Source organism: Mandrillus leucophaeus, unplaced genomic scaffold (genome assembly GCF_000951045.1).
Source record: "Mandrillus leucophaeus isolate KB7577 unplaced genomic scaffold, Mleu.le_1.0 Scaffold1176, whole genome shotgun sequence".
In the NCBI taxonomy this organism is placed as follows: domain Eukaryota; kingdom Metazoa; phylum Chordata; class Mammalia; order Primates; family Cercopithecidae; genus Mandrillus; species Mandrillus leucophaeus.
Genome location: NW_012100054.1, coordinates 847,192 through 874,996, shown reverse-complemented (window position 1 = coordinate 874,996; position 27,805 = coordinate 847,192). Strand labels below are relative to the sequence as shown.

The 27,805-nt window shown below is 42.4% G+C and overlaps 1 protein-coding gene across 1 annotated transcript in view; it reads left to right on the top strand.

Moving 5' to 3' along the window:
- SLC9A9 (solute carrier family 9, subfamily A (NHE9, cation proton antiporter 9), member 9) overlaps positions 1 to 12,041 on the top strand; it is a 229,736-nt gene extending 217,695 nt beyond the window's left edge. The window contains exons 7-8 of the mRNA XM_012001354.1: positions 8,547 to 8,652; positions 10,313 to 12,041. Coding sequence (XP_011856744.1) covers positions 8,547 to 8,652; positions 10,313 to 10,540 — 334 coding nt within the window. The 3' untranslated portion in view covers positions 10,541 to 12,041. The remainder of the gene's footprint in view (positions 1 to 8,546; positions 8,653 to 10,312) is intronic.
- The last annotated feature ends 15,764 nt before the right edge of the window (positions 12,042 to 27,805 follow it).

The window sequence follows — 27,805 nt, the reverse complement described above, 5'->3', positions numbered from 1 at the left end:
TAATTTTGAAGTACTATTTCTCTCTCTCTCTCTCACACACACACACACAAACACCAAAAAAAAAAAAAAAAAAAAAAAAAAAACAGGAAATTTTGGAGAAATGGTTGGCTTAAGGTCTGAGACAAGAAATATATGAGAAGCCTAGAACAACTTGTCACACAGGGAAGTTATAAAGATACAGCCAGGCATGGTGAATCATGCCTGTAATCCCAGCACTTTGGGAGGCAAACACAAAAGGATCACTTTGGTGCTAGGAGTTTAAGACCAGCCTGGCCAATATAGCAAGACCTTATCTCTACAAAAAAAAAAAAAAAAAAAAAAATTAGCTGGGCATAGTGGCGCATACCTTTAGTCTTTTCTTAGCTATCAGGCAGCTCTGAGGTGGGAGAATTACTTGAGCCCAGGAGTTCAAGGCTGCAGGTTGCAGTGAGCTATGATCAAGCCACGGCACTCCAGCCTGGGCAACCAAGCAAGATCCTGTCTCTAATAAATAAACTTTTAAGTTGTAATGATATTGGCATCATGTCAATAGGACTCAAGCCAGTTTGGAAAAAAAAAAAAAACTCCCATTGACCAAACAGGGTCAATTTGACCATCAACAATGATAATAACTGCAATAAAATACATTGAAATTAATTACAATCATGTTCAAACAAAGTCAAAGAATGAGTCATCTTCAGAGAATGATAGGGAACAAATCGTTATCTAGAAGGCTGATAAATACATGGACTGAAGCAAGCATTTATCTTGCCATTCCTATATCAACTGTTCCACTGAATATCCTGATGGAGTAAATGAAAATATCTCTTTACAAAAGTATTCTACCTTAGAAAACAATAGCTAATTACAATTCCACGATTTTGCAATTCCCAGTAAGCAAATATAAGCATTACATATCAACAGCTGCTCAGATCACACAAAGAGACCGCTAGATAATATTTCCTTCTTTAGTCTTGCTAAAGGGATAGACCAGAACCTGAATCTGATCTCTGGATCCAGCTTGGAAATTTGCAGGAAATACCAAGGATAGAGGAACATGCTGAACTGCACATGAGTCTGCAATCAGCAAAGTCCAGACTGTGGAAAATTCCACAGGTCAAATAGCCCAGGTTCTTCAGATAAATTGTAAAGAAAGTAAAAGGGTGAAGGATGAGTTTATAAATTAAAAGACAAAACATTTGTTATGGGTAAGACCAAACTGTAGTACATAGGAATACATATTTGGGTGATAAAACTATAATATAAACTCTAGGAAGTGATTGGTATAAAATCAAGATGGTAGTTTCTTGTGGGACAAGGGGAGACCTGTGATTAGGATAAGACACCTGCAAGGGACTTTTGGAGTGAGTGACAAAGTTATGTCTTCCGCTCTGGGTAGTTTCCTTGCCTTAATTTGGATTTGTGAGGTTTGCTGTATCTCGAAGGTGGTTTTGGAGACACAAAAGGGGGAGCCTTGCTCCATCACCCCAGGCTGGACTATAGTGGCACGATCATAGCTCACCACAGCCTCAGACTCTTGGGCTCAAGTGATCCTCCCAAGTAGCTAGGACTTCATGTGCTTGCCTCCACGTTGTTGGTTTTGGAACGGGAAGGCGTTTGTTTTGTTTTATAGGAATGGGGTCTTGCTGTGTTGCCCAAGCTGGTCTCAAACTCCTGGCCTCAAGCATTCCTCCCACCTTGGGTTCCCAAAGTGCTGGGATTACAGGAATGAGCCACCATGCCCTGCCTCCCTGTTTCATTTTACAGTAAAAATTTTTTTAAAAAATATAATCACATTCTTGCCCTCAAGGAGCTCAATCTAAAGAGTAGATGGGGCTGGGCACGGTGGCTCACGCCTGTAATCCCAGCACTTGGGGAGGCCGAGACGGGTCAGCAGATAGAGACCATCCTGGCTAACACAGTGAAACCCCATCTCTACTAAAAAATACAAAAAATTAGCTGGGTGTTGTGGCGGTCGCCTGTAGTCCCAGCTACTCGGGAGGCTGAGACAGGAGAATGGTGTGAACCCAGGAGGCGGAGCTTGCAGTGAGCCGAGATTGCACCACTGTACTCCAGCCTGGGCGACAGAGCAAGACTCTATCTCAAAAAAAAAAAAAAAAAAAAAAAAAAAGAGTAGATGGAGAGGTAAACAATTAGTTTCAAGACAATGTGATCAATGCTGTCAGATAGGTATATATATATATGTTGCTTTGGAACCAATGTGGCACTGAAACAGTTTATTTAGCATGGGAGGTCCAAAGAGGCTTCTGGGAGGAAGGGACACACCAGCCTGGCCTTGAAGAGACAGCCATTCTCCAAATGGCCTAGGAGTAATAAAGCCCAGCCCAGGCTGCAGGGGGTCACATCACAGTTACTCCAGGCAGCCCTCTGCACCCATCAGTGTTCATTGCAGCATTGGTTGCTTCCTTTCTGCCCCTGCAGTTGTCTAGAGCGATTTCCTTTAAAATGACAAAGGTAACAATTATCAGCCAAAGGAGCACATGTTCACATATTTATGTGAACAAACTAGTGTCTCTCTGCCTTTTCCTTGTTTTTAAACCAGAACTTAATGGATAATGGAAGAGAAGGTGCCATCTTGATAACTTTTTCTTGAAATAGAGCAGCTGCAGCAAAGACAGAATTCTACCCCCAGCCAGATTCTCTCTACAAGCACTCAGAGGAGAACTGGAATTCCTCTCTGAATTCTCTCTCCAAGCACAGAAGAGCTTAAGGCTCCTTGGTTGGACTCTTAAAGCCTTCCTGACCTGACCCCTGAACACCAGAATAGCTCCTCACATCCTTAGCCAAGAAAGCAAGACAGTGAATGTCCAATTACAGAATCTGACATATCCAAAAAGACGATAGAGAGTACAATTTGTTAGGCCACATTTCCTGAGAAACAAAACGGAAGGGGTGCAATTTGTATACTGGAATCAAAGAGCAATGGGATGTGGACAATTTGAGGTGTCCTCTGTTCCTGGGTGCTGTGTAAACAACAGTGTGGAGGCACAGCAAGTGGGACCTGGTTACTGTGCAGGAATGTACAGACTTGGAAAGCAAGATTGGTGTCCACTCCAGGATGCGCTTATCCTTCTCACCTACCGGGCACTGATCCCTGACCATCTCTGGTAGCAAGCTGGCATTAGAAGCTAAAAAGCACTTTAGAAATGGAGGTAAGAATAGAAGGGAATAGAAAAGCCATCTGTTTACACATTTCCTGATCTGTAAAATGGGACTATACACCTACAAGTGTAAAGAGAAAATAAGACATATGGAAATGCTATATAAATGAAAGGGCGTAGGGTAGAGTATTCCTGAAAATCCTACACGGAGATGAATGTGCTTTCCTTCTTTACACAGCTGTGTGCTGACAAGTATTTTATCCTTATAACAAGACCATTTATCAAGTCTATAAACACTTGCAAATGCTCCCAATAGGCACAAAGTCTTCTTCCACAAGCTGAGATGTGATCATTTGTTAATCTACTCCCAAGTATAACATTGAGTATTCATTTTGTTGAGTCAAGTATCTATCCCAGCCCTCAGACAAGATGCAACAACTGGCAGAGACCATTATGTAGGTCTGGGTTCAGAGACAAATGGGATTATGGCTTGCCTTATACCTGTCCTCATCCTAAAAATGACGGCTTATGGACATAGGGAGACAAAAAGAACATAGTCTACTATTTAAGATTTGAATCTTATGTGGAAGGTAATACTCCAGAGAGACCACTGTGTTCCAAACTCACCTGATCAGTCGCGTGGGATGCTTGCTGAAAATTCGCTGTCTTAGTTTACTTCCCTGATCTGCTGAATCAGAATCTCCAAAAGAGGTCTTTAAAATCTGAATTTTTAACAAACGTTCTAGATGATTTTCATGATGAGGCAAGTTCAGAGAAAAATAGAACACAGCTCCACAGGGTTCTAAAAGTAAAGATTTTTAAAGAGGGCCCAAGAAAAGTGATGTCTTAGTCTACTTGGGCTGCCATAACAAAATACCATAGATTGGGTGGTTTAAACAACAGAAATTTTCTCAGTTTTGGAGGCTGGAAGAATAGAGTGGTCAGGTCTTGGTGATGGCTGCCTTCTTGCTGTGGTCTCACATGACCACTTTGTGGAAGGTGGGAAGAGGGAGAGAGAGAACAAACTCTCCGGCATCCCTTCTTATACGGGTATTAATTCCATCATAAGGGCCCCATCCTGATTAGCTCCCAAAGGCCCCATCTCCAAATATCACACCTTAGGGCTAGGGCTTCGACATAACCCTAGCTATGTTAGAGGGTGGGGGGATGCAGACATTCAGTCCACATAGGTGCAATGGGACTTAGTCCTTCAAAGGACCAGGTGCTCATTTGTGGAGCTGAATCTTTGGGGTTTTTGCTTCTCACCAATCTATGCAAAGCCACACCATACAAGCCATAGGTTTAAGCAAGCTGTGCGCCCATTGGTTTCAGCAATATACAATGAACAAAACATGAGGATTTAAAGCAAACAACAACAAAAGATAAATCAATGTCGCCAGGTGTTTTGGATGTTATTCAGTTAAACACCAAATTTAACTCTGGACCTGCTGATAGCCCAGACCAAAGGAGAAAATGCACTTGCTAACTGTCTTTCCTATTTCACACAAGTTAAATTCTGGGTAGAGTTCCAGCTTTTACTTACACCTCCTGAACCATACTGCTATTCTCAAACTTATGCCCTTTAAAGATGAGAAAAGTCATTGTTTTTCCCCCAGAGCTGAACATTTTTTGTCTCAATGCATTTCTGGCTTATTAGAGAAGCAAAACTAGTCATATTAAAAATTCCCAGTGGGGAACCTCCCTCGCCATTCTGGAAGCGGATGAGAAAAATAACACATTTTGTGAAATCTGCAGTTTGGGGTTTTTTAATAGATCAGAAGAGTTTTCTTACCTCTTAATAATTCAGGTAACCCTGGAGATCCAGCCACTTTCCAGACATTGCTTAGCAATGAAGAAGTCAGGATGTCCCCAATTCCAAATTGGTTATCCAATTAGGCAAGTTCCGTTACTCAGTGTTGTTGTAACAGAAGGAGGATAGCTCAGTGTGGTAGAAGAGTCCCTGAATTCAGGCCCAGCTCTGCTATAAACTAATCAGCAGTTTCCATTGAACAATTTATTCACCCTCTCTGAGCCTGTTGCCTTCTACTATTTCTTAAGTATCTAAGAAGTGCCACACTATCCAGGTGAAGGGGACAGCCTTCAGGAAACCACAGTTTGGAGAAAAGGGAATTTTCCTTTCTGTAATGTAATGGTTCCTTTCCTTGTGTGGGTGCCTTGTCTCTGTTCCTTACTGGCTTGGCACATGAAACAAAACCTGTGAGTGTATGATGGAACAAATGAATGAGTGAGTGAAAGAAAACGGTTTTCTAAATCGCCTTATTTTATGCCACTACCACTCTTCCTAAGGTCCCCTTTGCCTGATAACTCAGACCCAAGTAGTCCAACTTTGATTTCACCTGTCTTAGGTTTCTAGCACTCAGAAAACTCATTTGTTGGCTGTAATCTGCCCCTTCATTCTTCTCTGGCACTGTTCCTCCGAATCTACTTCCATCCCTCATACACCCCTGAATATTTCCCTATATTCTAAATCCAAACATCCATTGAGCACATAATATATAGCAAGCACTGGGCAAACCAAGATGCTGGAGAACAGACTCTGCTCCACATTTTCTGTGGCTGCAGACGGCGCCCTGTGTATCCCATTCACGGCCACAGAGGGTATGCCTCCTTTGACTCACAGCTACTGAGATACCAGGACAGGCAAAATGATGCCACAAAATTCCCAGGAGAGTCTTACATCAAATAATTCTACCCACCTCTCACCACCTCATGCTAGCCCCCTGTACAATAAATTTTAACAAAAATAGCTGTTTAGGGGGATTGAACCACCTTAAATTTTCCATCCACTTAGTAGTCCATGAATCTGGGTGCTACACCAACTGACTGGAGCACAAAGCTCTTACCTCTACCTTCAGTATCATTTTCCCATCATTATCGAACAATGAGACACCAGTTTCTCTGGAAAACATTACTCAGTTTTTTTAAGTAAGTAGCATTTTTATAGCATGTCAAGGTTTAAAACCATTTCTACATATGCTGTTTCAGTCAATATTCACAACAAAGCCTGAGGCTCAGAGGATAAATAAGTAGGCCACATGGTCAGCAAAGTGGCAGGGCTGGCATTTATGCCTGGGTATGAGTCAAAATCCCAGAGCCTGCTCAGAGGGAGCCAAGTGATCCTGTTTGGTTTAGTCCTCATAGTAACTAAAAGCTACACATTTAGCCTTTAAGCATTTACTCCAATAGCATTGTATAGTAGTACCCCCTTATCTGCCGGGGATATGTTCCCAGACCCCCATGGATGCCTGAAACCTCACATATGCTAAGCTCTGTATACACTATGCTTTTTCAATGTGATAACCACAGTGGCTACTAAGTGACTAGCAGGCAGGTAGTGTAGACAGTATGGGTACGCTGGACAAAGGGATGATTCATGTCCCATGTGGGGTGGAATAGACAGTGTGAGATATCACTCAACTCAGAATGGCGCACAATTTAAAACTTGTGAATTATTTCTGGATTTTCCATTTAATTTTTTTGGACTGTGGTTGACCATGGGTAACTAAAACCATGAAAAGTGAAACCATAAATAAAGGAGCACTACTAGGCATAGATTTAAAGAGATAACCTCATCAGGATTTTTTAAGGGTGTTCACTAAACAATCCTAAACTTATATTTTACTTTTGTAACATTATTTTGGCTTTTGCAGTGTGCTGAGCCTCTCAGTAGAAGTTGCTCAGGCCTCTTTCAAGCTCAGAGCCTTGATAAACTTTTTCTTTTCTTTTAACATGACATCACTAAAAATGTTGCTTACTTGCTGTCACTTTTCCATCTTTCCACCTGGAAAGAAAATGGGCTGGATTTTTTAAATTTGTACTCCAGTTGTACATATAGCTTGTCCACCTCGCCTCCATAAAGACATTTTTATTGACCCACACATACTGTAAACCCCAGAAAGATCACATACCCCAGCCTGAGTCTGCAGCTGCCCAGCAGGGGCAAGATCTTGTGCTTTGCTCTCCAGAAAAACCCAGCTGGTTGCAAACCATGACCCTGCCCTGAGAATTGTCTTCTAGGGGTGACACTGGAGGATTCAGATAGCAGAGGGAGCCTTTGGATTCTTTACAATTATATCCCTAGGCCTTAATTCCTTCATACCTAAAATGAAGGAAATAACACTAATGAAAATTAAAAGAACATCAAGAGTTTTTCAGATTTGTAGATATATTTACAAGATACTACACCCAATACCAGGCTCTAAACTTTAATATCTTCGCCTAACTGGGCACAACAGCTGCCCATCTGAAAGGAGGGATCAACTTTTCTATTTGCAGTTGGAATGGCGGGCCCTCCTAACATCTTCCCAGTCACTCTCCCCGCATCATAACAAGGCTTCATTCAGGTGCATGGCCTGCTTTGGTGACAAATGCATCAAGCCAGAAGTACCAGACTCTTTGGCCTCCACTGGGCTGCATCTTCCCTCTATGCCCACATGCTCAGGGCATCATGAGAATGGCATGTGAATTATCCAGCTATGGATGGACTCCACTAGAGGCATCTCCAAGATCTTCTCATGCCCTGAGTGCCTGAGCGCAGCTGCGGATCTTCACGATCCAACCAGTGATCACTCCTCTCCATTCTTTCCGTTTCCCTATTTACCATAGCTTTTTGGAAAGCTGATGAAGTGAAATATTCTCCAGCAAAGGAAGTAATATAAAGCTTAAAAGGCATTTCTGATGGAATGGTGAAATAATTCCACTGCTTTCCTTTGAGCAAAAAAACTCAAGGCAACCTGAGGCAGCTCTGGGGATTTCATTATTGATAGACTGGAGGGAAACAATGGCTTTAGCTGAACAAGTTTTTCTCTTAACTTGTTAGAGCACTTTGGAATGAAGAGATGAGAAAGACAGGTGCTAGACGATAGAATAAACCCAGCACCAACTTATTTACATAATTTTGTATAGAAATCCATTGATGTATGAAGTATAAAGTGACTGTTGAATAGTGAAAATTAAGTATTTTGGAAAACAATCTATGTTCACTACCTAGCTCTAAAATAACTGAACATTTTGTAAAATACCTCTTGCATCTTTGTAAAACTTACTGGCAGTTTAAGCTATGTGTGTGTGCAGTTTTAAGAAAAGACAATCTTTTATGTTATCGTTAAAGGTAATTCTTAAGAATGCATTCTCTAAGCAGATGAGACATTGAGTCGGGGATAGGATGGGAAGAGCACATTTATACTTCTAATGCAGCATGGGCCATTCACCATTTCTTCATGATTAAAGGCTATCAGGAAGGCTGGAAAAGTATGTGTAGCAAAGATGATAAACAGCAATTTTTGCAGGGCAAATTGCTTCCTAAGTGAGGGAGTAGGGGATTTAAAGGCAAATGTAGCTGTCTCAGCATACAAAGGTTTGTGCTGTGTGAGATTCCTAAATCCTAACTCCCTTTTGACAAGTATTCCTTAACAGCCCTCCCAGATATCTGAAACCAATTTTAACCCACTCTGGTCCCCCGCTGACTACAACATTACCTGAATGGTGTGGTCCAATTTCCAGGCTGCTTACCAGTCCTCAAGCCTATGGGGTAAGTAAATCTCAGGCCTCTGGGGTGAGGTAGCCCTTGTGGGACAGACTTGGTGAATATCGATGAGCCCAGGAACCTCAAAAAGCCTGCTACTTGCAGGATTGAGGAGGAAGCATTTTTTAAAAATTCACTGCGCCAGGAAGCATTTCTCTTATCAATTGTTGCTGATGTTGGCTTATTCTTTTTTATTGTTACCAATATTTTTAACCATAAAATGACCTTAGAAAATGTAAAAGAAGCATCCTCACAAACTGCTGTGTTTTGAGGTTTTGAATATTAGGCCTGTGCTTTATGACTCAAGGGAGTGGAATGAAAAATGCTGAGAGGCACTTAGAACCATTACCAACAAATCAGAGGTCAGGGAATTGGAGAAGTGCACAGTCTTAGGGTTGCAAGCGCCCTTAGAAGTGTCCAGCTGGCTACCCCTGTACACAAACAAAAACTCATCTCAGGTGTGTTCAGGGCACAGAAGCCTGAGGCAGTGGTTCTCAAACAGTAGTCTCCAAACCAGCAGCCTCACTTGGGAACTTGCTAGAAATGCACACTCTCGGGCCCCGCCTCAGAAACTCTGAGCTTGAACAATGATCTGTATTTTAACAAGCCCTCCATGTGATCCTGGGACAGGCTAAAGTTGGAAACCACTGCCCTAAAATCCCCCAGCGAGGGCCCATCCTACAAGTAGTTTAGTATGGCCTTCCCAAAGCCAATAGAAGAAGAATTGGGATCTTAATTCTTTCAAGGGAGCCTCTGTATGGGAAAAATTATTATTAGTCAGATCCAGTTAGCTTCTAGCATTATCCACTATGGTGACTTCCAGCCATTTCTAGACTTGTGATACTAATCCCAAGAAATATGCTGAGAAGACACACTTTTAAGGTAAAATGTAACAGGAGGCCAGGTATGGTGGCTCACGCCTGTAATCCCAGCACTTTGGGAGACCAAAGTGGAGGTGGCTCACGCCTGTAATCCCAGCACTTTGGGAGACCAAAGTGGATGGATCACTTGCAGTCAGGAGTTCAAGATCAGCCTGGCCAACATGGCAAAACCCCATCTCTACTAAAAATACAAAAATGAGCCAGATGTGGTGGTGGCACATGCCTGTAATCCCAGCTACTCGCGAGGCTGAAGCAGGGGAATCACTGAAACCCCAGAGACAGAGGTTGAAGTAAGCTGAGATCGCAACACTGCACTCCAGCCTGGATGACAGAGTGAGACTCTGTCTAAAACAAACAAAAAAAAAAAGTAGCAATAACTGTGTTTTGAGGATTTTTTGATAGGCAGGAATGTTACAAAACCAACATGAGAATCTTCCCGTATTCTGAGATCATAGGATTATGCTAACTCCTAATTCTTGTCAACCCTAGTTAATACCAGTGGTGGAAATATCCTTAACCCAAGGAGGAATGTAAGTAGCATGCTCTTCAACACCTCTTACCTCAGGCTTAGAGACCCCTTATGGCTATACAGCATCAGATATTCAATGCTGACTCAGGGAAAGGCTGTACCATGCCTGTAGCAGAAACATCAGCCAAGGCCAGGCAGGGCAGTTACAGAAAGAAAAACATGCATTCTATTTAAAAAAAAAAAAAACACATTGTAGGACTGCTATTGTTTTCTGCCTTCATCATGAAGTGACACCTCTCTCTCTTTTCCCAACCAGGAACAGCTAAAAGATGATGATGTGGAATGCATTGTAAACCAGGATGAACTAGCCATACATTACCAGGAGCAAGCCTCCTCACCCTGCAGTCCTCCTGCAAGGCTAGGTCTGGACCAGAAAGCTTCACCCCAGACACCAGGCAAGGAAAACATTTATGAGGGAGACCTTGGCCTGGGAGGCTATGAACTCAAGCTTGAGCAAACTTCGGGTCAATCCCAGTTGAATTAATTGGCACGAAGAGTACAGATGTAATCACAAGTAATGCAAGGCTCACTGAGGAATACAAGCCAAGCTGATGAGGCAGTATAGGGGAGAGGCTGGAAAATGTATTAAGAGCATAAATTGGAGAGAATCAAAGCCTTGTCACGTGGATCCTCTGGTGCCTGAAGAAATGAGAATTTATTATCCCTCTCTATTATGCAAATGAATTTAGTTTTTTGACAGCAGCCATTTTGATTACTGGATTGACTGGGGTGGGGATGGGGGTATCAGGAGTCTAGCTGCTGGAGGCTGGGACAGCTGTGCTGGGTCTTCAGGGCATTTCTGCTGCATGTGCAGCTCTCCAGGCCCTTCACTTCTATTCTGGATTTTATTCCCTCCACTAGGGAGAGTTTAAAAATAAGAAAAGAAAGCTTCTGAGAGTAAACATTTGGCTCCTAAGCTGAAGGGAATGTACAGCTATTTAGTAAGTGATAAGTTTCTTATTTTGAGGACTTGACTCCCATTTGCTTTCAGTGACCCCAGGGCAGAGCCCAGAGAAGTGTTCCGTACCCACTGCTGATGGCTTCCCAGAGTCCATGCTGAGTTGAAGAACCTATTGTTCTTGTTGGCATCCTTCCTATGCTACTTCTCCCATCGCTCAAAGGGGTTGCCTATGGCCGGGTATGCTCTGCACTAAATGCAGCACCACTTTCAAGCTTGGTAGGACCATTCCAAGAAAAGCAGGTTTCTTCTCCCCATACCACATTGTGCCTGAAGAACAAGGCTTCCCGTCCTTGCCTGCATGTGAGTCACTTCTTGGCTGTGCAGCAGGTCCCCCTGTCTCCGTATGCTGGAAGGTAGGATTCTGCAGCCCATGTTGCTCTCCACCTGGCAGCAGACTGTGCAGGAGCCCCAACCTGTCCTCCAATTCCAGCATTCACAGCTGATGAGCAGTGTAAGAGCAGGGCGACAGGAACGGAGCCAATGATGTGTGGGTTACACTGAGGAGCCAAAGACAGGCCCTTAGGACTCCCCCTTACAAGGCATGGCTCATGGCCTACATTCCAGAGACCAACAAGATAGCTTTTAATTCAACTGCATGACCTGTGCCTTTTAAGCCATAAAGATACCTCAAGTCTAGCGCCTCTTGAAATCCAGATGTTCATATTACACTCCAAAAAATAGACTCCAGGCCTAGGTGCCCAGGCTATGATGAGTCTGCTTTTGAAGGAGGTAGGGAATGACATCTTCCTTGGACCCAAAGCTTAAAAGTAATGTATGCTTTGCTGACCACTGTTAGGCCTTAAACATTCACTGTGGTGGTATCAGGCACACTGCTATGTGCATCGGTTTTTTGTTGTTGTTGTTGTTGTTGTTGTTGTTTTGCTTTCCAAACAGAATCTCTGGGGCACAAGTTGTTTTATACTCAAGCTAAGTATAATTTTGTCATTTCAGGTAAATATGATAAGTGATGGAACATGAAGTTTTCTAATTTGACTTAATCCTAATAAATTTTTGTTATAAAGTATGATCGTATTTGGCTACTGCTTTATTTAAAGTCATTTTCTCTTTCCAGGTGACTTGGTGGTTCTAAGCTCTTATACTCAGAGTGCTGGCTGAAGTGGGCACTGAAAGCTAATGTATGGGAGATGCAGGGATCCTCTGGGCCAAAAACAGCCAAGGGGATAGCAGGACAAGTCACTGAAGGAATGAAGAGAGCAGGGATGGGCTGGGGAGGCATCCCAGAGAAGGGAAACCTGAGTCAAGCAGAGGGGCACAGACACCACCTTTCCCACTAGGGATGACCAGGGTTCACAAAAGCTACAAAAATAAGGGAAGGAGTTACTAGAGGAGAAAGAAAAGAAAGGCAAAAAGATAAAAGGTTCATCTTTTTTTCTGTCCCTATTATGCTAAAAGGAAGAGAGGCAAACTTGGCGTTTTCTTTCTCTTTGTGTGGAGAAAGACACCAAGGAAAGAAAAGATCCACCCAAAAAAGGCAAACATTAGTAGGGGGCAGGAGTGGAGAGAAGGCAGAGAAATATGACATACCAGATGGAAATGAGATCAAGTGGGGAGGGGAGGGTACACAATCTAAAACCAGCACCAACTTGCTAAGATGGTGTAGCAAAAATAGCCTCCTGCCCCACAGGCAAAGCCCTCTTCCTACTTAGAAGTAAAAATCTCTTTCCCTCTGAACATCGTGAGCTGTTGCTAACATGGACAATGAAGGGCTATTTAATCTGGGCTGGTTCAGGTATCCCAGCCGACTTCAGGTAGGTACGATATAAGATTGAGTAAACTGTGCCCCACCCAACCTGTAAGATAGTGTTCCAGTTTCGTGATGTGATTGCCAGCCTTCTTCCCTCTGTATCAGTCCAAGACCCAAACAGAGGCTAGTGTCCCAGTTAGCAATTCATAAAACCAAATTCCCTTTATGCTGCTATTGTAAGGATAATAATTTATGATGTTAAGAAAAGGTCTGTGCTTTGATTAGCATCAGGACTGTGAAATTCAAACCTATTATTTACTGCGAGTTTTAATGAATAATAAAGGCAAAAGAGCCTTATGCAAACCACTAATTCTTCTGCTGATTACTAGAGCTTTAAGCAGGACTGTAATTCATTGACTTACAGGTCTCCCCTTAACTTCCTATCATGTACATCAAACACACATTCATGGGTACATGCATACATACTTCCACTCACTTCCTCTACCAGGCTCCCAGCCACAGCCTCTATGATGTTCCCTGTGGTGCTTGGGCATATCTAAGCAAGTCTGAAGCCTGGTAGCAAGTGACATCAGGGTCTTCATTCATGACATTTCAAGGAATTTTTTAGAGGGCAATTTAATATAAATCCAAGCTGAAATTTTAAATACCCTTTGACCCAACAATTTCATGTGCAGAACTTTTATTCTAGATGTGCCAGAAAGTTTATATATGAAAGGTATCTACTAAAACAACTGAATTGCCATCAGGTTAAGTAAATCATAGCACAGCCATTTTACAAAACAGCATATGTGCTGATATGGAATGATTTCCAAGACATTATTGTTAAATGAAAACACCAAGTTGCAGAACAGGATGAATAATGTGCGACCATTCTGGCAGGTTAAATAAGAAACTGGTAGTATCATTGCCTTTTAAGAACTAGGGGACCTGATTTTTCTCTTTTATACCTTTTGAGCTTTGTACTCACATATGCATTATTTAATTTGGTGCTGAATAAGTAAGATTCCTATGAAATAACTCATTCCAAGTACTATGCTACTAAAGGAGTAAAAACCTGAAAAGCTGTTATTTTTGTCAAACTTTTGGAGACCCTGAAAATACGAAGGGCAGCACTGATAGCTTCTGGGTTTATTTATATCATCTAACATACACAGATGCAAACTATATAAAAAGTCATGAAATTCAGACAAATTACTCAGTCCCATCCATCAAACATCTAGAAGACAGCTAAAAAAATGAATGATTTCTTATTAGATAACAAACTAGATGATAAAGCTCTAATAACTAGAACAGTATAGTATTGACCCAGAAATAAGCAACAAAATAAAAAATAAAAAAAAAACTAATACAAGGTACAGAAACAGTCCCATGAATTTCTATATTTAGAAACTTAGTTAATTAAAATGGCATTTCAATATGGGGTAGGAATTAATGGGCCAATTGACTATCAATTTGGAAAAATAAAAGTATGTAATAACATCTAACATATACAAAACTAAATTCTAAGTAATATAAACAGCTAAACAAAAAAAAAATGTAAATCTTGGCATATGGACAGTCTTCCTAAGACAGATGCAAACTGTAAACAATAAATTCACTACATAAAAATATGAAATAGGACAAAAGACAAAATAAACCAAATTTTAAAGCAAGATGAGAGAAAAATATGTATACACACTTTGTGTTGTATATCAGACTGAGAGTTATTCCTCAGAATATACAAAGAATTCTTACCAACGTATGAGAAGAGAAAAAACTACCAAGTACAAAACTGTGCCAAGAATATGTAGAATTAAATATGTACATCTTCTACCCGGAATTTCTACTTTTAGGTATCTCCAGAAAATAAGTCCTTGGCATTTATACATAAGAAGGTGTACAAAACAGTATTCATTGTGGCACTGTTTGTTACTGCAGAACACTAGAAGAGAAGGAAGAGAATAATGACACACCAGATGGAAATGAGATGAAGCTCCTATCAACTTAAATAACTAGGAGAAAAAACATATTCATTAATAGAAGAAAAGTTAAGTAAACAACAGAGCACCAGTACTAGGGAATACTCTGTGGCAATTATACTCTGTACAGAAATGGGTCTATATGCATGCACTTACATGGCAATATTTCCAAGATGTGTTGGTGAAAAAACAGTCTGGAATAATAGTCTAATTAGCAAACAGTATAGGATTAGGAAAACTAGATCAAGAAGGCTTTTTGGTTTATCTGTATTACTTTAGTTTTCTACAACAACACTGTATGCATGTGTTCTCTGCTTATTAAAATAAATTTAAAGGTATGAAAAATATAAATGATTAATATGGACACTGTTGCTGAATTCTGTCTAAGTAAAGAGGACCCATGAAAGAAAATGTCTATTCTGAGGGCCGTCCTGCCTTCAAGATGGGAGGGTGGAAAGGAGAAGGGGGCATTGTCAAGAAACACTTTGAAGTAGTCACATTTGAGTGAAGTCTTGAATGATAAGAGTTTTTGAAAGACAAGGAGACATGACTGGTGCTGGTCTGTGGGGCAGGAGGTGGAGCTGGATCACTAGAGTACAGTGAAGGCCTTCCAGTTGAAGGAAGCAGCCTGGCATCTTAGAGGACCTATAAGCTATTCCACACGAGTCTGGGCCACAATCCTGTGAGAATGGGGTGCTATTGAAATATTTTAGGCAAGGAAGATAACTGCATGGTTTGTCAGGAGAAGGGGTGCTAGTAAGACCAGCGGCAGTGCAATATCCTGAGAGAGGTGACAAGAGATGCAACTAAGGCAGTATCAGGTAGGATGGAGAAGACAGGTTCTAGATAAGTTTCTGAATTAACTCTATAAAGTTGGTAACTGATTGCATACGGAAGTTAAGGAAGCTGGAAGGGCCCAGAATTACCCCAAGTTTAAAGTCTAGATGATGATTGATGATTTCACTCACTAAACAGGAATTGAGAGAAGGAACAGATTGGAGGAAATTAGAAATGTTGATTTCTGCTGTTGCTGTGCTTGTAGCCTTACACACCTGCTCTACTGTCACCAGTGGAAAAGATCTGAGTTACCCCCAAGTTACCAGTGGCCTATGTATAAGGGGCTGTAAAAACTTCAGTCCTTGCCTCCTCAGAAGAATGAATTTAACTGAGGGTCATAACACAGAAAAAGAGACCAAGGCAAGTTCCAGAGCAGGAGTGGAAGTTTACTTAAAAAGGTCTTAGAACAGGAGAAAAAGGAAGGTGCAAGCGGGCACATGAAGGTTAAAGAGAGAAGGTCAAGTGCCCCGTTTAATCCTGATCCTAGGACTTTTATAAGCTCAAGTCTTTCCCATGATTCTTCCCTTCTGCATGCGCAGAGCCCTCCTTACCCTTGGGAAGTGAGCACGTGCAGTGTGTTTAGGGAGGTAGACGCATGCCCATCTGAGGTTTTCTTCCTTTTTCAGGTGGAGTGAGCCCCTGGAAGATCATACTTTACTCATTTTTGTCTCAACACACAGGCCCAGGAAGTTCTCCCTGGAGCCTGCATTCAATCAACACTTTTAATGTTAACAGGCATGGACCATCAGGAGATTGTCTCTCCCCGGCTGCAGAATTATCATTTTTAGAGAGGCAGTGTGATAAATGTCACATCATCACCCGACATTTCTAGTGGGTGCGGGGAGAACCCTCTTCTGCCCCACTCACACCTCTACCTGTAACACTACTTCCCAGTTGCAAATGGCCAGCTTGAGCAAAGTATCATATCCTCTGGTACCTGACACGCAGCTATTAATCTGGCAAATGCACTTTTCCTGGATACCTGTTAGTAAAAACCACCCAAACCATTTGCTTTCAGCTAGCAAAACTAGCAATACACTTTCGCTCTCCTACTTCAGAGGTATGTATCAACTTTCCAGTCCTAGGTCATAATTTAGTCCTTAGGGACCTTGATCACTTTTCCCTTCAACCATCATGCCTGGTCCATTGCACTGATGTTACTTGGACCTCACAAGAAGTAGCAGCAATTACTCAAGACATACCGGTAAGGTATTTATTTGTATGTCAGAGGTTGGGAAATAATTCTGACAAAAATGAACGGGCTTTCAACCCCAGTGAAATTGTCAGTGGTATGGGCATGTTGAGATGTCCCCTCTGAGGTGAAGAATAAGCTGTGGCATCCGCCTTCCTACAACCAGAAAAGGCATGATGCATAGTGGCTTTAAATTTGAGGCAACATATTCTTCATTTGCTACTCCCGCTCATTTACCAAGGTTGTGGGTTAAATTATGTCCCCCTGCCAAAAAACATATGGTACCTATGAATGTAACATTACTTGTAAATAAAGCTTTTGAAGACAGAATCGAGTTAAGATGAGGTTGTACTGGATTAGAATGGACCCTAAATCAAATGATTGGTATCCTTATAAGGACACACACACACACACACACACACACACAGGAAGGAAGGCCACGTGGCAATTAAAGAAGAGATTGGAATAACACAGCTATAAGCCCATGAACACCAAGGATTGCTACAATCCAACAGAAGCTAGAAGAGAGGCATGGAACAGATTTTTCCTCAAAGCCTCCAGAAGGAACCAACCCTGCAAACACCTTAATTTCAGACTATGGCCTCTAAGACAATGAGAGATTAAGTTTCTATTGTTTTCAGCTACCTAGTTCATGGTAATTTTTTACAACTGTCCTAGAAAACCAATACACAAAGTGACCTGAAAACTTTCTAGTTTGGAATGGGGCCCAGAACAAGAGAAGGCTCTGCAACAGATCCAGGGTGCAGTGCAAACTGCTCTGACATTTGGACATGATCCAGCAGATCTGATGGTACTTGAAACTGGAGTAGAAATTGAGATGTTGTTTGAAGTCTGTGGTAAGTCAGTTTTTTTTGTTTTTTTGTTTTTGTTTTTGGAGATAGTCTCGCTCTGCCACTCAGGCTGGAGTGCAATGGGATAATCTTGGCTCACTGCAACCTCAGCCTCCAAGGTCCAGGCGAATCTCCTGCCTCAGCCTCCAGAGTAGCTGGGATTACAGGCACCTGCCACCACATCTGGCTAATTTTTGTATTTTTAGTAGAGTTGGGGTTTCACAATGTTGGCCAGGCTGGTCTCAAATCCTGACCTCAAGTGATCCGCCCGCCTCAGCCTCCCAAAGTGCTGGGATTACAGACATGAGCCATTGCACCCAGCACTCAGTTACTTTAGATAAATCATAGTACAGAGCCTTAGTAGGCTTGCTACTCGGCCTTAGTAGAGACGGAATACTTAACCATGGACCACAAAGTTGCCATGTGTTCTGAACTGCCCATAATGAACAAGATGTTATCTGACCTACCGAGACAAAGATGAGCTTGTACAGCAGTACCCCATAATTAAATGGAAATAGTATATGTAAGAGATCAGGCTCTTGCAAGCATGTGTAATTTACATGAAAGCATGTATAATTTACATGAGGAAGTGGCCCAAATGTCCATAGTCTTTCTGCTATTATTTTTACCTTTTCTCTCCCAGCCTGCACATACTCGCCTCATGGGGAGTTCCACAGTAGCAGTTGCCTGAGGAAAAGAAAACTCAGATCTGACCTACAAATAGCTCTGCATATGCGGGTACCACCCAAAAGTAGAAAACCACAGCACTACAGTCTTTCTGGAACATCCCTAAAAGACAGAGCTCAAGAGGAATCCCAGTGCACAGTGCACCTGGCTGTTCATTTTGTTTGGAAGGAGAAACAGCCAGAGGTAAGAGTCTGTACTAATTTATAGGCTGTGGCCAGTGCTTTGGCTAGTCAAGAGTTAGAAAGATCATGACTGGAAAATGGAGACAAGGAAGTCTGAGAAAAAGGTATGTGAATAGACCTCTCTGAATATATAAAGATTGTAAAGATAATTGTGTCCCATGTGAATGCTCATGAAATAATGACCTCAGCAGAGTTGGATTTTAATAGTCAAGCAAAAAGAGTAACCTCTTCTGTGATACCATTCAGCCTCTTTCCCCAGCCACTGGGCTGCCCAGTGAGCTCATGAACAAAGTAGCCATGGTGGTAGAGGGATAGAGGTTCTGCATGGGCTCAGCAACATGGACTTTCACTCACCAAGGCCAACCTGGCCACAACCACTGCTGAGTGCCCATTCCACCAGTAGCAGAGACCAACACCAAATGGCACCATTCACCAAGGTGATCAACCAGGTATCTGATGTGGGCTGATTATACGGGACCACTTTTATCATGGAAAGGACAGCACTGTTTTGTTTGTTTTTGAGATGGAGTATCACTCTGTCACCCAGGCTGGAGCGCAGTGGCGCAATCTCAGCTCACTGCAACCTCAGCCTCCCAGGTTCAAGCGATTCTCCTGCCTCAGCCTCCCAAGTAGCTGAGACTAACAGGCAAGTGCCACCACATCCAGCTAATTTTTTTGTATTTTTAGTAGAAACGAGGTTTCACCATGTTAGCCAGGATGGTCTCAATCTTCTGACCTCGTTATCTGCCCACCTTAGCCTCCCAAAGTGCTGGGATTACAGGCGTGAGCCACAGCGCCCAGCAGCACTGTGTTCTTATTGGAACAGTTACTTGCTTGGATATTGATTTGCCTTCCCTTGAAAGCAATTTGTCTGCCAAAACTACCATCCATGGACTTATGGAATGTCTTATCCACCATCATGGTATTCCACACAGCATTGCTTCTGATCAAGGAACTCACTTCACAGCAAATGAGGTACAAAAATAGGCTCATGCTCAAGGAATTCACTGGTCTTCTGTTCCCCCTTTATCTGGAAGCCAGCAGCTTGACCTACCAAGGAATAGAATGATCTCATGAACAAAGTAGCCACCGTGATTAGCCACGGTGGTAGAGGGATGGAGATTCAAGGAATGGCCTCTTGAAGACTCAGTTACAACCTCAGCTATGTGAAAAAACCTTGCAGGGCTAGGGCACCATCCTCCAGGAGACTGCTCTAAATCAGCATCCAATCTGCAGTGTTTCTCCCACAGCTAGGATTCATGGGTCCAGGAATCACAAGATGAAAATGGTAGTATTACCACTATTATCCCTAGTGATCTACTAGCAAAAGGTTTGCTTCCTGTTCCCTCAACCTTAAGTTCTGTTGGTCTAGAGTGTGGAGTCCTGATAAGAAAGTAACAATGAAGAAGTGGCCCCAGGTGGGGGAGGGCCCCAGGTGGGAAAGAACAATAAACAGTTATTCTGACCCATAGCTAATCAAACAACCCCAACAACCTCTGCATGTACAGTGACCTCCTTCTGTGGTGGCCCCAGCAACATAACCTTGGAATGCATGTGGCCCCCTCCAGCATGGCTCCATAAAACTTCCCTCCAGTCCCTGCCTCTTTGCATATAGCCCCTTCTCTGCTGTGCTACCTATTGCAACCTTACAACATATTTTCATACTTTCTCTGATAAATCTGCCTTTCTTTACCTATGACTGTCTTGGTAAATACCTTTACTGTCTGTGACACGGGTCCTAGGTAGCCGCTACCAGCAACATAGAGGTCAGTTCTAATGGGAGAAATACTTCCACCAGGAGATCCAATGATTCTACTGCACTGGAAGCTGAGACTGCACCAGACCAATCTAGAGTCTTCATGCATCTGAATCAACCAAGAAGGGAGTTATTGTACTGACTGGAATTATTGATCCTGATTGCTAAGGAGGATTTGGGTTCCTACTCCACAATGGAGGTAAAAAAGAATAATGAAGATCCCTTAGGATATCTATTAATACTACCATGTCTTGTGATTAAAGTTAATGGAAAACTACAACAATCCAATTCAGGCAAAACTGATAAAGACTCAGACTCTTCAGGAATGAAGTTTGGGGTTCATCTGTGAGCCCAAGAACCACAACTAGCTGAGTGCAAATAGAATATGGAATAGACAGTGGAAAAAGGTAATTATAAATACCAGCTACAGCAATATGACCAGTTCCAGAAATGAGGACTTTAATAGTTATTTCTTATTTTGTTATGAATATAAATATGTTATGCAAATACTTTTGTTTGCTTCCCTATTATGCCATCATCTAACGTAAGATAATAATAGTTATATGACAGTAATAAGTTATAGAAAATCCAAAGAAAATGAAAATTATGCAAGAACTTTGATTCTCTTCTGGAGAAAAGGTTAATGTGTTTTCAGTTGTATGCAGGATACTTGTAGCATTAAGAGGAAGTATGACTTTGTTATTGTCTTTATTTAGAGATTAAATGTGATTTAATGCAACATATATGGGTGCCAAGTTGACAAGGGTGGCCTATTGTGGCCATTTTTATGTGTCAATTTGGCTAAGATATAGTCCCCAGCTATTCAGTCAAACACTCATCTGGGTGTTGCTGTGGAGGTATACTTTGTAGATAGTTGACTTTAAGAAGATTATGCCAGATAATCTGAGTGGACCTGATTCAATCCGTTGAAAGGCTGTGAGAACAGAATGGAGATTTCTGGGAAGAAAGAGAAATTCCATCTCTGGACAGCAGCTTCAGCTCATGCCAGAGAGTTCCAGCCTGCCCTTTCTGATAGCCTGCCCTACAGATACCAAACTTCCCTCATCAGTCTTCACAATCACATAAGCCACCAATTCCTTGCAATAAATCTCTCCCTCTCTCACCCTTCAGATTAGAGCAGGGTAAACACTGTAAAAAGAATGTTCACAAAAATAACAAAAGTAGATTTGACAAATTCAAATGTTTTTGAAAGGAACATTCCAGGAATTTGTTTCTTAAAACCACATTCCACGCTGTATCTTTATTTACTTATAGTTTGATCCAATCTCCTGCCTCTTCTCTATCAATAGCACAGTTCAAGGAGAAATGATGTTCAGAAGGATGGCCCTGAAGCAAAATCTTGGAGTACTTGAAGCGTTTGAAGCATTCAGGTACATTCATCATTCATGGCAGGGCAACTGTTAGGCTAGGTGTACAGGCAGTTCAAGGAAGATGTTTGCCTAATTTGGAAGGTTCCAGATGCCTCTCAAATATTGTTATCAACCTGTCATTCATTCTGTTCAAGAAACATTTATTAAACCCTTAAAATGTACTGCTGATAATCAAGGTTAGGAATTGCTGATGCTGGCATCATTAGTGGGATAAATGAAGATGGGGCAGAGGAGAAATGACAGAGTCCAGAAAGTACATTAATTTGCAGATATCATGACCCACCTCATCACACAGATTGATTAGTTTTAGCAATGAATGGGGAGGAAAGGGGAGCTCCAACAAGCAAGCCTATAGGTAAAGGAGGGACTGGACTATCTGAAGGCAGTACTACAGTGGCCAGTGTCTCTGCCTAGCAGCATCCTCCTGCATGCCCCACTCCCCACTGGGAACTGGTCAGTGGGAGAAGAGCACCTCAGCAACACCCTAACATAAGGAATCAGATTCAAATGCCCCTACTTAATAATGTGGCCAAAAGCAATACAGAGTCATACTGTGAAACTCATCAATCACATGTGTGGTCTACAGGCAGTGCTCAGTTAAGCAAAATTATCAAGTCACCCTTCCTGACACCCCATTGTCCAGTCATCTAGCAGATGGCAAGTGTTCAGAATATGCTGATTAAGCAGAATTAAATTAAATCCTGGCTAGGTAGCATTCAGCTACTATCTCTAGAAGGGGAAATGAAAAATTATAAGAGAAAAAAATATTAGTTGAGCCTTTGATACGGGCCTCACTTTTCCACATATGATCTCATTTCATCCTCACAACCACCCTGGGAACATCAGATTATAAGCCCTTCTTTATGTACACAACCTGTGAGAAACATATGAAGTACTTGGCCTAAGATTACAGTTGATTAATGACAGAGGAGGTTTTATACCCAGGACTGTATAGCTCCAAAGATCACAGTGTTTTCCCCACTATACGAGGCTACAAGAAAATTTACCACAAGTCCGTCAATATGCACTAAGAACCCTTAATGCCCCAGCATTGGGGCAAGGAACTAGGTAGATGTACACTAGGTTTATGGAGTTTACAGTGGTAAGACCAGAGACTGAAGAATGGCCACACACAGAAGAGAGGACAGTGGCCTCTCTTGAGCAAGGAGGTCCCCGACCTCCAGGCCAGGGTTAGCCAAGACTCATTTGATACTAAGAGGCAGAAATGGAAATCAGTCTAACTGAAGAAATTCTTTGCTTACGTAAGTTGCAAGTTCAGGAAGTTAGCTTTGGTACAGCTGAATTGGGTCTGTATAGACCCAAACCAGGTCATTAAGATGTTGTGCCTCTCTCTGTTCTCCGTTTTGGCTTCATTCTCAAAAGGTTCAATGCAGTGGCAAAGATGTCCACCAGCAGCTCCGAGCTCTCATTATTCTTAGAGTTAATAATCCCCAAACTATGACACCATAGGGGTGGCTTTCTCCCTCTTGCTCTAGCAAAATCCTAGGACTGCAGTGATTGGCCAGGTTGGGTCACTTGCCCACCTCTGCACCAGTCATATTCACCCAGTGGCAGCTACTGGGTCTGTCAGCCTACAGCATATGCCCGTCCTGTGGAGGATCAAGCAGAACACTTTCATCCATGACTCCTGCAGTGAGCAAACATCAAGTCCTTTGTGTTGCTCCCTCCCACGTTAACCTGTGTAGCTAACAGGATACATGGAGATAATGGTTCATAATTATAAAACACATTTCAGCTTCCGCCTTGCTCTCTTGGATCTTCACTCTGGGAGAAACCATTCAAGTAGTCACGTGGAGTTCATGTGGCAGGAAATTGAGGCCTCTCGCCAACGGCCAGCAGCAACTTGTCAGCCACGTGAGTGAGACACCTTGGAAGTGAGTCTTCCACCCAGTCTGGCCTTTAGATGACTACAGCCCTAATTGATCTTGCAACTGCGCCTTTATAAGAGACCCTGAGCCAGAGTCACCCAGTTAAGCAGCTCCCAGATCCCTGAGCCACAGAAACTACATGAAATAAATGTTTACTATTGTCTTAAGCCACTAAATTTGGGAGTAGTTCGTTATGTAGCAGTAGATAATTCTAACGAAAAGTTCCTGGACAGACAAAAAGAATTCTGTAGCCATCCATACCATTAAGCACGCTTTTTCTAGCAAAGTAAAATACTTTGCTTAACAAATTTCCTAGAAGCATTAGGCTCTCCAGCATACCCACATCTAACTTTGCCCACCCCTAATCTCTGAATCCAGAAATGGAGGTGATGGGAGCAGCAAGAACCACACAGCCCCTGATGAGGGTCCCACAGTGGGGTGAATGATCAGAAGGAGAAGCAGTGTACAAGTGCACTGAGCCACGTGCTAGAGGCTGCAGGGGACTCAGGGGAGAAAGATCTGCTCCTGACTTCTGGGAGTTCGGTGTGGGTATAGGGATCAAGTAAAAATTATGTAAGTCATAGCAAGTTAGGGTTACAAGGAAGCTCAAAAGGAAAAGGATTATGGTACTGGTTTACAACCCTGGTTGTGATACAGGCAGAAGATAGCCAAATGCCTAGGAAGATAGGGGAGGGTCCCTGGAGAATCTCCCACCTGCCCAGGTCATTGAGCACAGGGGGCTTTCCTAAACATGCCCATGGTGAAAAATTCTATCCCTTAACACATGTGCAGTAAGGAAAATAAATCAATGTGGAGTGGCTCAGACTAAGGGCCCACATGCACACTGGAAGGATGGTGTGGAGCCACCAGGAATTTGCACCTTATGCAAGGGAGGAGCCTGGCCTCTTCAGCTCACAAGTGAGAGCCCTCATATTCAATTGTAAGGGGGAAACCTGCTTGGAGAACTCCTCTCTTTGCTGAGAGCTTTCTTTTCTCTTAATAAATTCTACCCTCCTCACCCTTCAATGTGTCCGCCTGCCTCATTTTTCCTGGTCATGAGACAAGACCCCAGATTTAGCTGAACTAAGGAGCAAAAAAATCCTACATCAGTTGTACATTGGACTCACCTGGAGCACTGTAGCAACTACTCATGCCTGGGCCCCACACTCAGAGACTGACTTAACTGGCCTGGGCTGTGGCCTAAATTTTTTTTTAAGCTTCCCAGGTGCACATTTTAAAAATGTGCAGCCAGTTTGAGAGCCACTAAATTAGAGAGACTTTTCAGGAGAGAGAGATATCAGTTGGAGAAAATCAAAGGCTTCCTAGAGGAACCAGTAATTGGGATGGGCTATACAGATTTCAAAAGCTAGGTAGGACTGGTAGGAGAAAGGAAGAGATGAGCAAGCTGTGACTGCAGAGGTGTTGTTATGTTTGCTGGGACAATAAGGAGCATATCGGCTAAAAAGTAGCTACAAAGTGATGAAGATGCTGCTATCGTGTATATTCTAGTTCTGAATCCTCAGGCTGTAACTACATGCACTGCCGAGACCACTGTCTGGCTCTAAAAGCACCAACTCACAAAACCTGTGAATCATCAAGTTCTAAATCCCTGGCATGCAACACATTTGAGATATCATTTTAGGGAGCCACAGCTGCTGCCTGAACAAAAGAAGAAAAAAAATAAATGCTCCCTTCAAGCCCCCGTGACCATGCAACGTCATCCACCACATTACTTCCAATTGTCTCCCTTTCATTAACACCAGATCCAAAGATGAGGACGGCATCACAATTTGGCTCAACCCTGGCTCAGTTATCCTTGGCTGTGGGTCTTCAAAGGGCACCCTTTTCCTGGTGAAATCTTGACCAGGAATTGCCTTCTGTCCCCCAGCCTCACCCCACAGTCTGCACCAGCTGGAAATGAAGAGATGATTATTGATTCAATTAGGATTTACCAATTAAGCTGGTGTTTACTGCCATCCTTAAAGACCTGCTGCTTTTCTTTATTAAGAGAGTAAGTCAGCCCTCCTGTTATCCATCATAATCAGAAATAGAGCAGCACTTCTCAATCTTTGAGCCTTTGAATGCCCTGAGGATCCTGTTAAAATGCAGATTCAGAAACCCTGGGTGGGACTGGAGGGTATGCATTGGTAGCCAGATCCCAGGTGATGCTGATCTGCTGGTCCCTGGACTACACTTCCAGTACCCCTGGGCTGGAGCAGTATTTATCAGGCTTGGTTAACTGTCAAGGGTCTACAGGCAATTTGACAGTCTCAGAGATAAAGCAACAGAACTATTTCATCCAGTCATGTCATTTATTTGATATGCAGTATTACCTGATTTTCACAGAAACCTCTATTTTATATGTATTTTAGGAGAAGGGAGTCTCACTCTGTCACCCAGGCTGGAGTGCAGTGAAATGATCAGAGCTCACTGAAGCCCCAAACTCCTGGGCTCAAGCGATCCTCCCACCTCAGCCTCCCAAGTAACTGGGACTACAGGTACACACCATCACGCCCAGCAACCTTAATTTTTTGTAGAGATGAGGGTCTCGCTATGTTACCCAGGCTGGTCTTGAATTCCTGGTCTCAAGCAATCCTCTTTGCCTGACCCTGCAAAGTGCTGGGATTACCTTGCCCAGCCAGTCCTTCTATTTTTAAAGTTTGTCCAGCATTATCAGGATGGTGTTGGTCAGTTTGTCCCAGCTAATCTTTCAGTTAACAGGGCACAGCTCAATCTTGATCAATATACTTTCACCTTATTTTGACATCATTGTTTACATTTGTCAAGTACGCATTTTGGTTGTTAATACTGACCATAATAAAAATGGGTCTATGACTCAAATGTAGTTCACTGGCGCATAAAAGTAGAGATGGCAATAGTAGTGTAAATACTACAATTCAGAATGTTAGATGTGTATAGTAAGCAAGACTTCAGTGACAGCATAGGCTATGATTCTGGTGGCCAGGCAGGGGAAGGCACAAGGAGGTCAACTGCACATAAGCAACCACAAAAGTGAAGTATCTGGAACTCCATGATTGTCAGTACACCCCTCTCCCCTACAGGACATCCTCTGTTGTGAAACTTGCCAGAAGTGGGCATGAGGTTAGTAAAGCTTTGCCTTCATCTTTAGAGCACAGAGGGAATCTTCTCTTACCTACTCTAGTAAGACTCTAGAATTTTTCTAGAGCAAGTACAAAATAATACTGTGTCCCCACCCAAATCTCATGTTGAATTGTATTATAATCCTCAATGTGGGAGGCAGAACCTGGTGGGAGGTGATTGGATTATGGAGGCAGATTTCCCCCTTTGGTGCTGGTCTCATGATAGAGTTCTCATGAGATCTGGTTGTTTAAAAGCGTGCGACACCTCCCCTCTTCTCTTTCTCCCTCCTACTCTTGCCATGTAAGAAATGCCTGCTTCCCCTTCACCTTCCTCCATGATTGAAAGTTTCCTGAGGCATCCTCAGAATCCATCATACCTCCTGTACAGTCGGCAGAACCAGGAGCCAATTAAACCTCTTTTCTTTGTAAATTACCAAGTCTCAGGTATTCTTTATAACAGTGTGAGAATGAACTAATATACTTTCCAATATAAACTGACAAATTTGGCCCAAAGTTGAAGAGCCCTAAGCCATAGGAACATTATTCAAAGTTGTATAACAGCAAAAATGGGCCAAGCTAGAATTTTGCCAAAAAGTCTATTGCACCAGTTTAAAGATTATGCTTAGAGGGGGGAAACAAAAGTGAACTCCAGGACACAATTTTCAAGCTGAAAAGCCTTTTTGATCATGTTTGTTTGCAAGTTAGTATTTCACTTTTCAGTTGGACAAAACCACCAATGAGTATAAATCAGCTCTTAGCTTATGTGAGATAAATAAATGAAGTAAAAAGGCACGATAACATTTTGTTCTTTGTTACTGAAAGCCCTTGTGTATTAGTCCATTTCCATGCTGCTGATAAAGACATACCTGAGACTGGGAAGAAAAAAGAGGTTTAATTAGACTTACAGTTCCACATGGCTGGGAGGCCTCAGAATCATGGCAGGAGGCAAAAGGCACTTCTTACATGGCAACAGCAAGAGAAAATGAGAAAGAAGCAAAAGCAGAAACCCCTGATAAACCTATCAGATTTCATAAGACTTATTCACTATCACGAGAATAGCATGGGAAAGACCGGCCCCCATGAATCAGTTACCTCCCCCTGAGTCCCTCCAACAACACATGGGAATTCTGGGAGATACAATTCCAGATGAGATTTGGGTGGGGACACAGCCAAACCATATCACCTTGCTACAGAAAAGACTTTTTTTTTTTTTTTTTT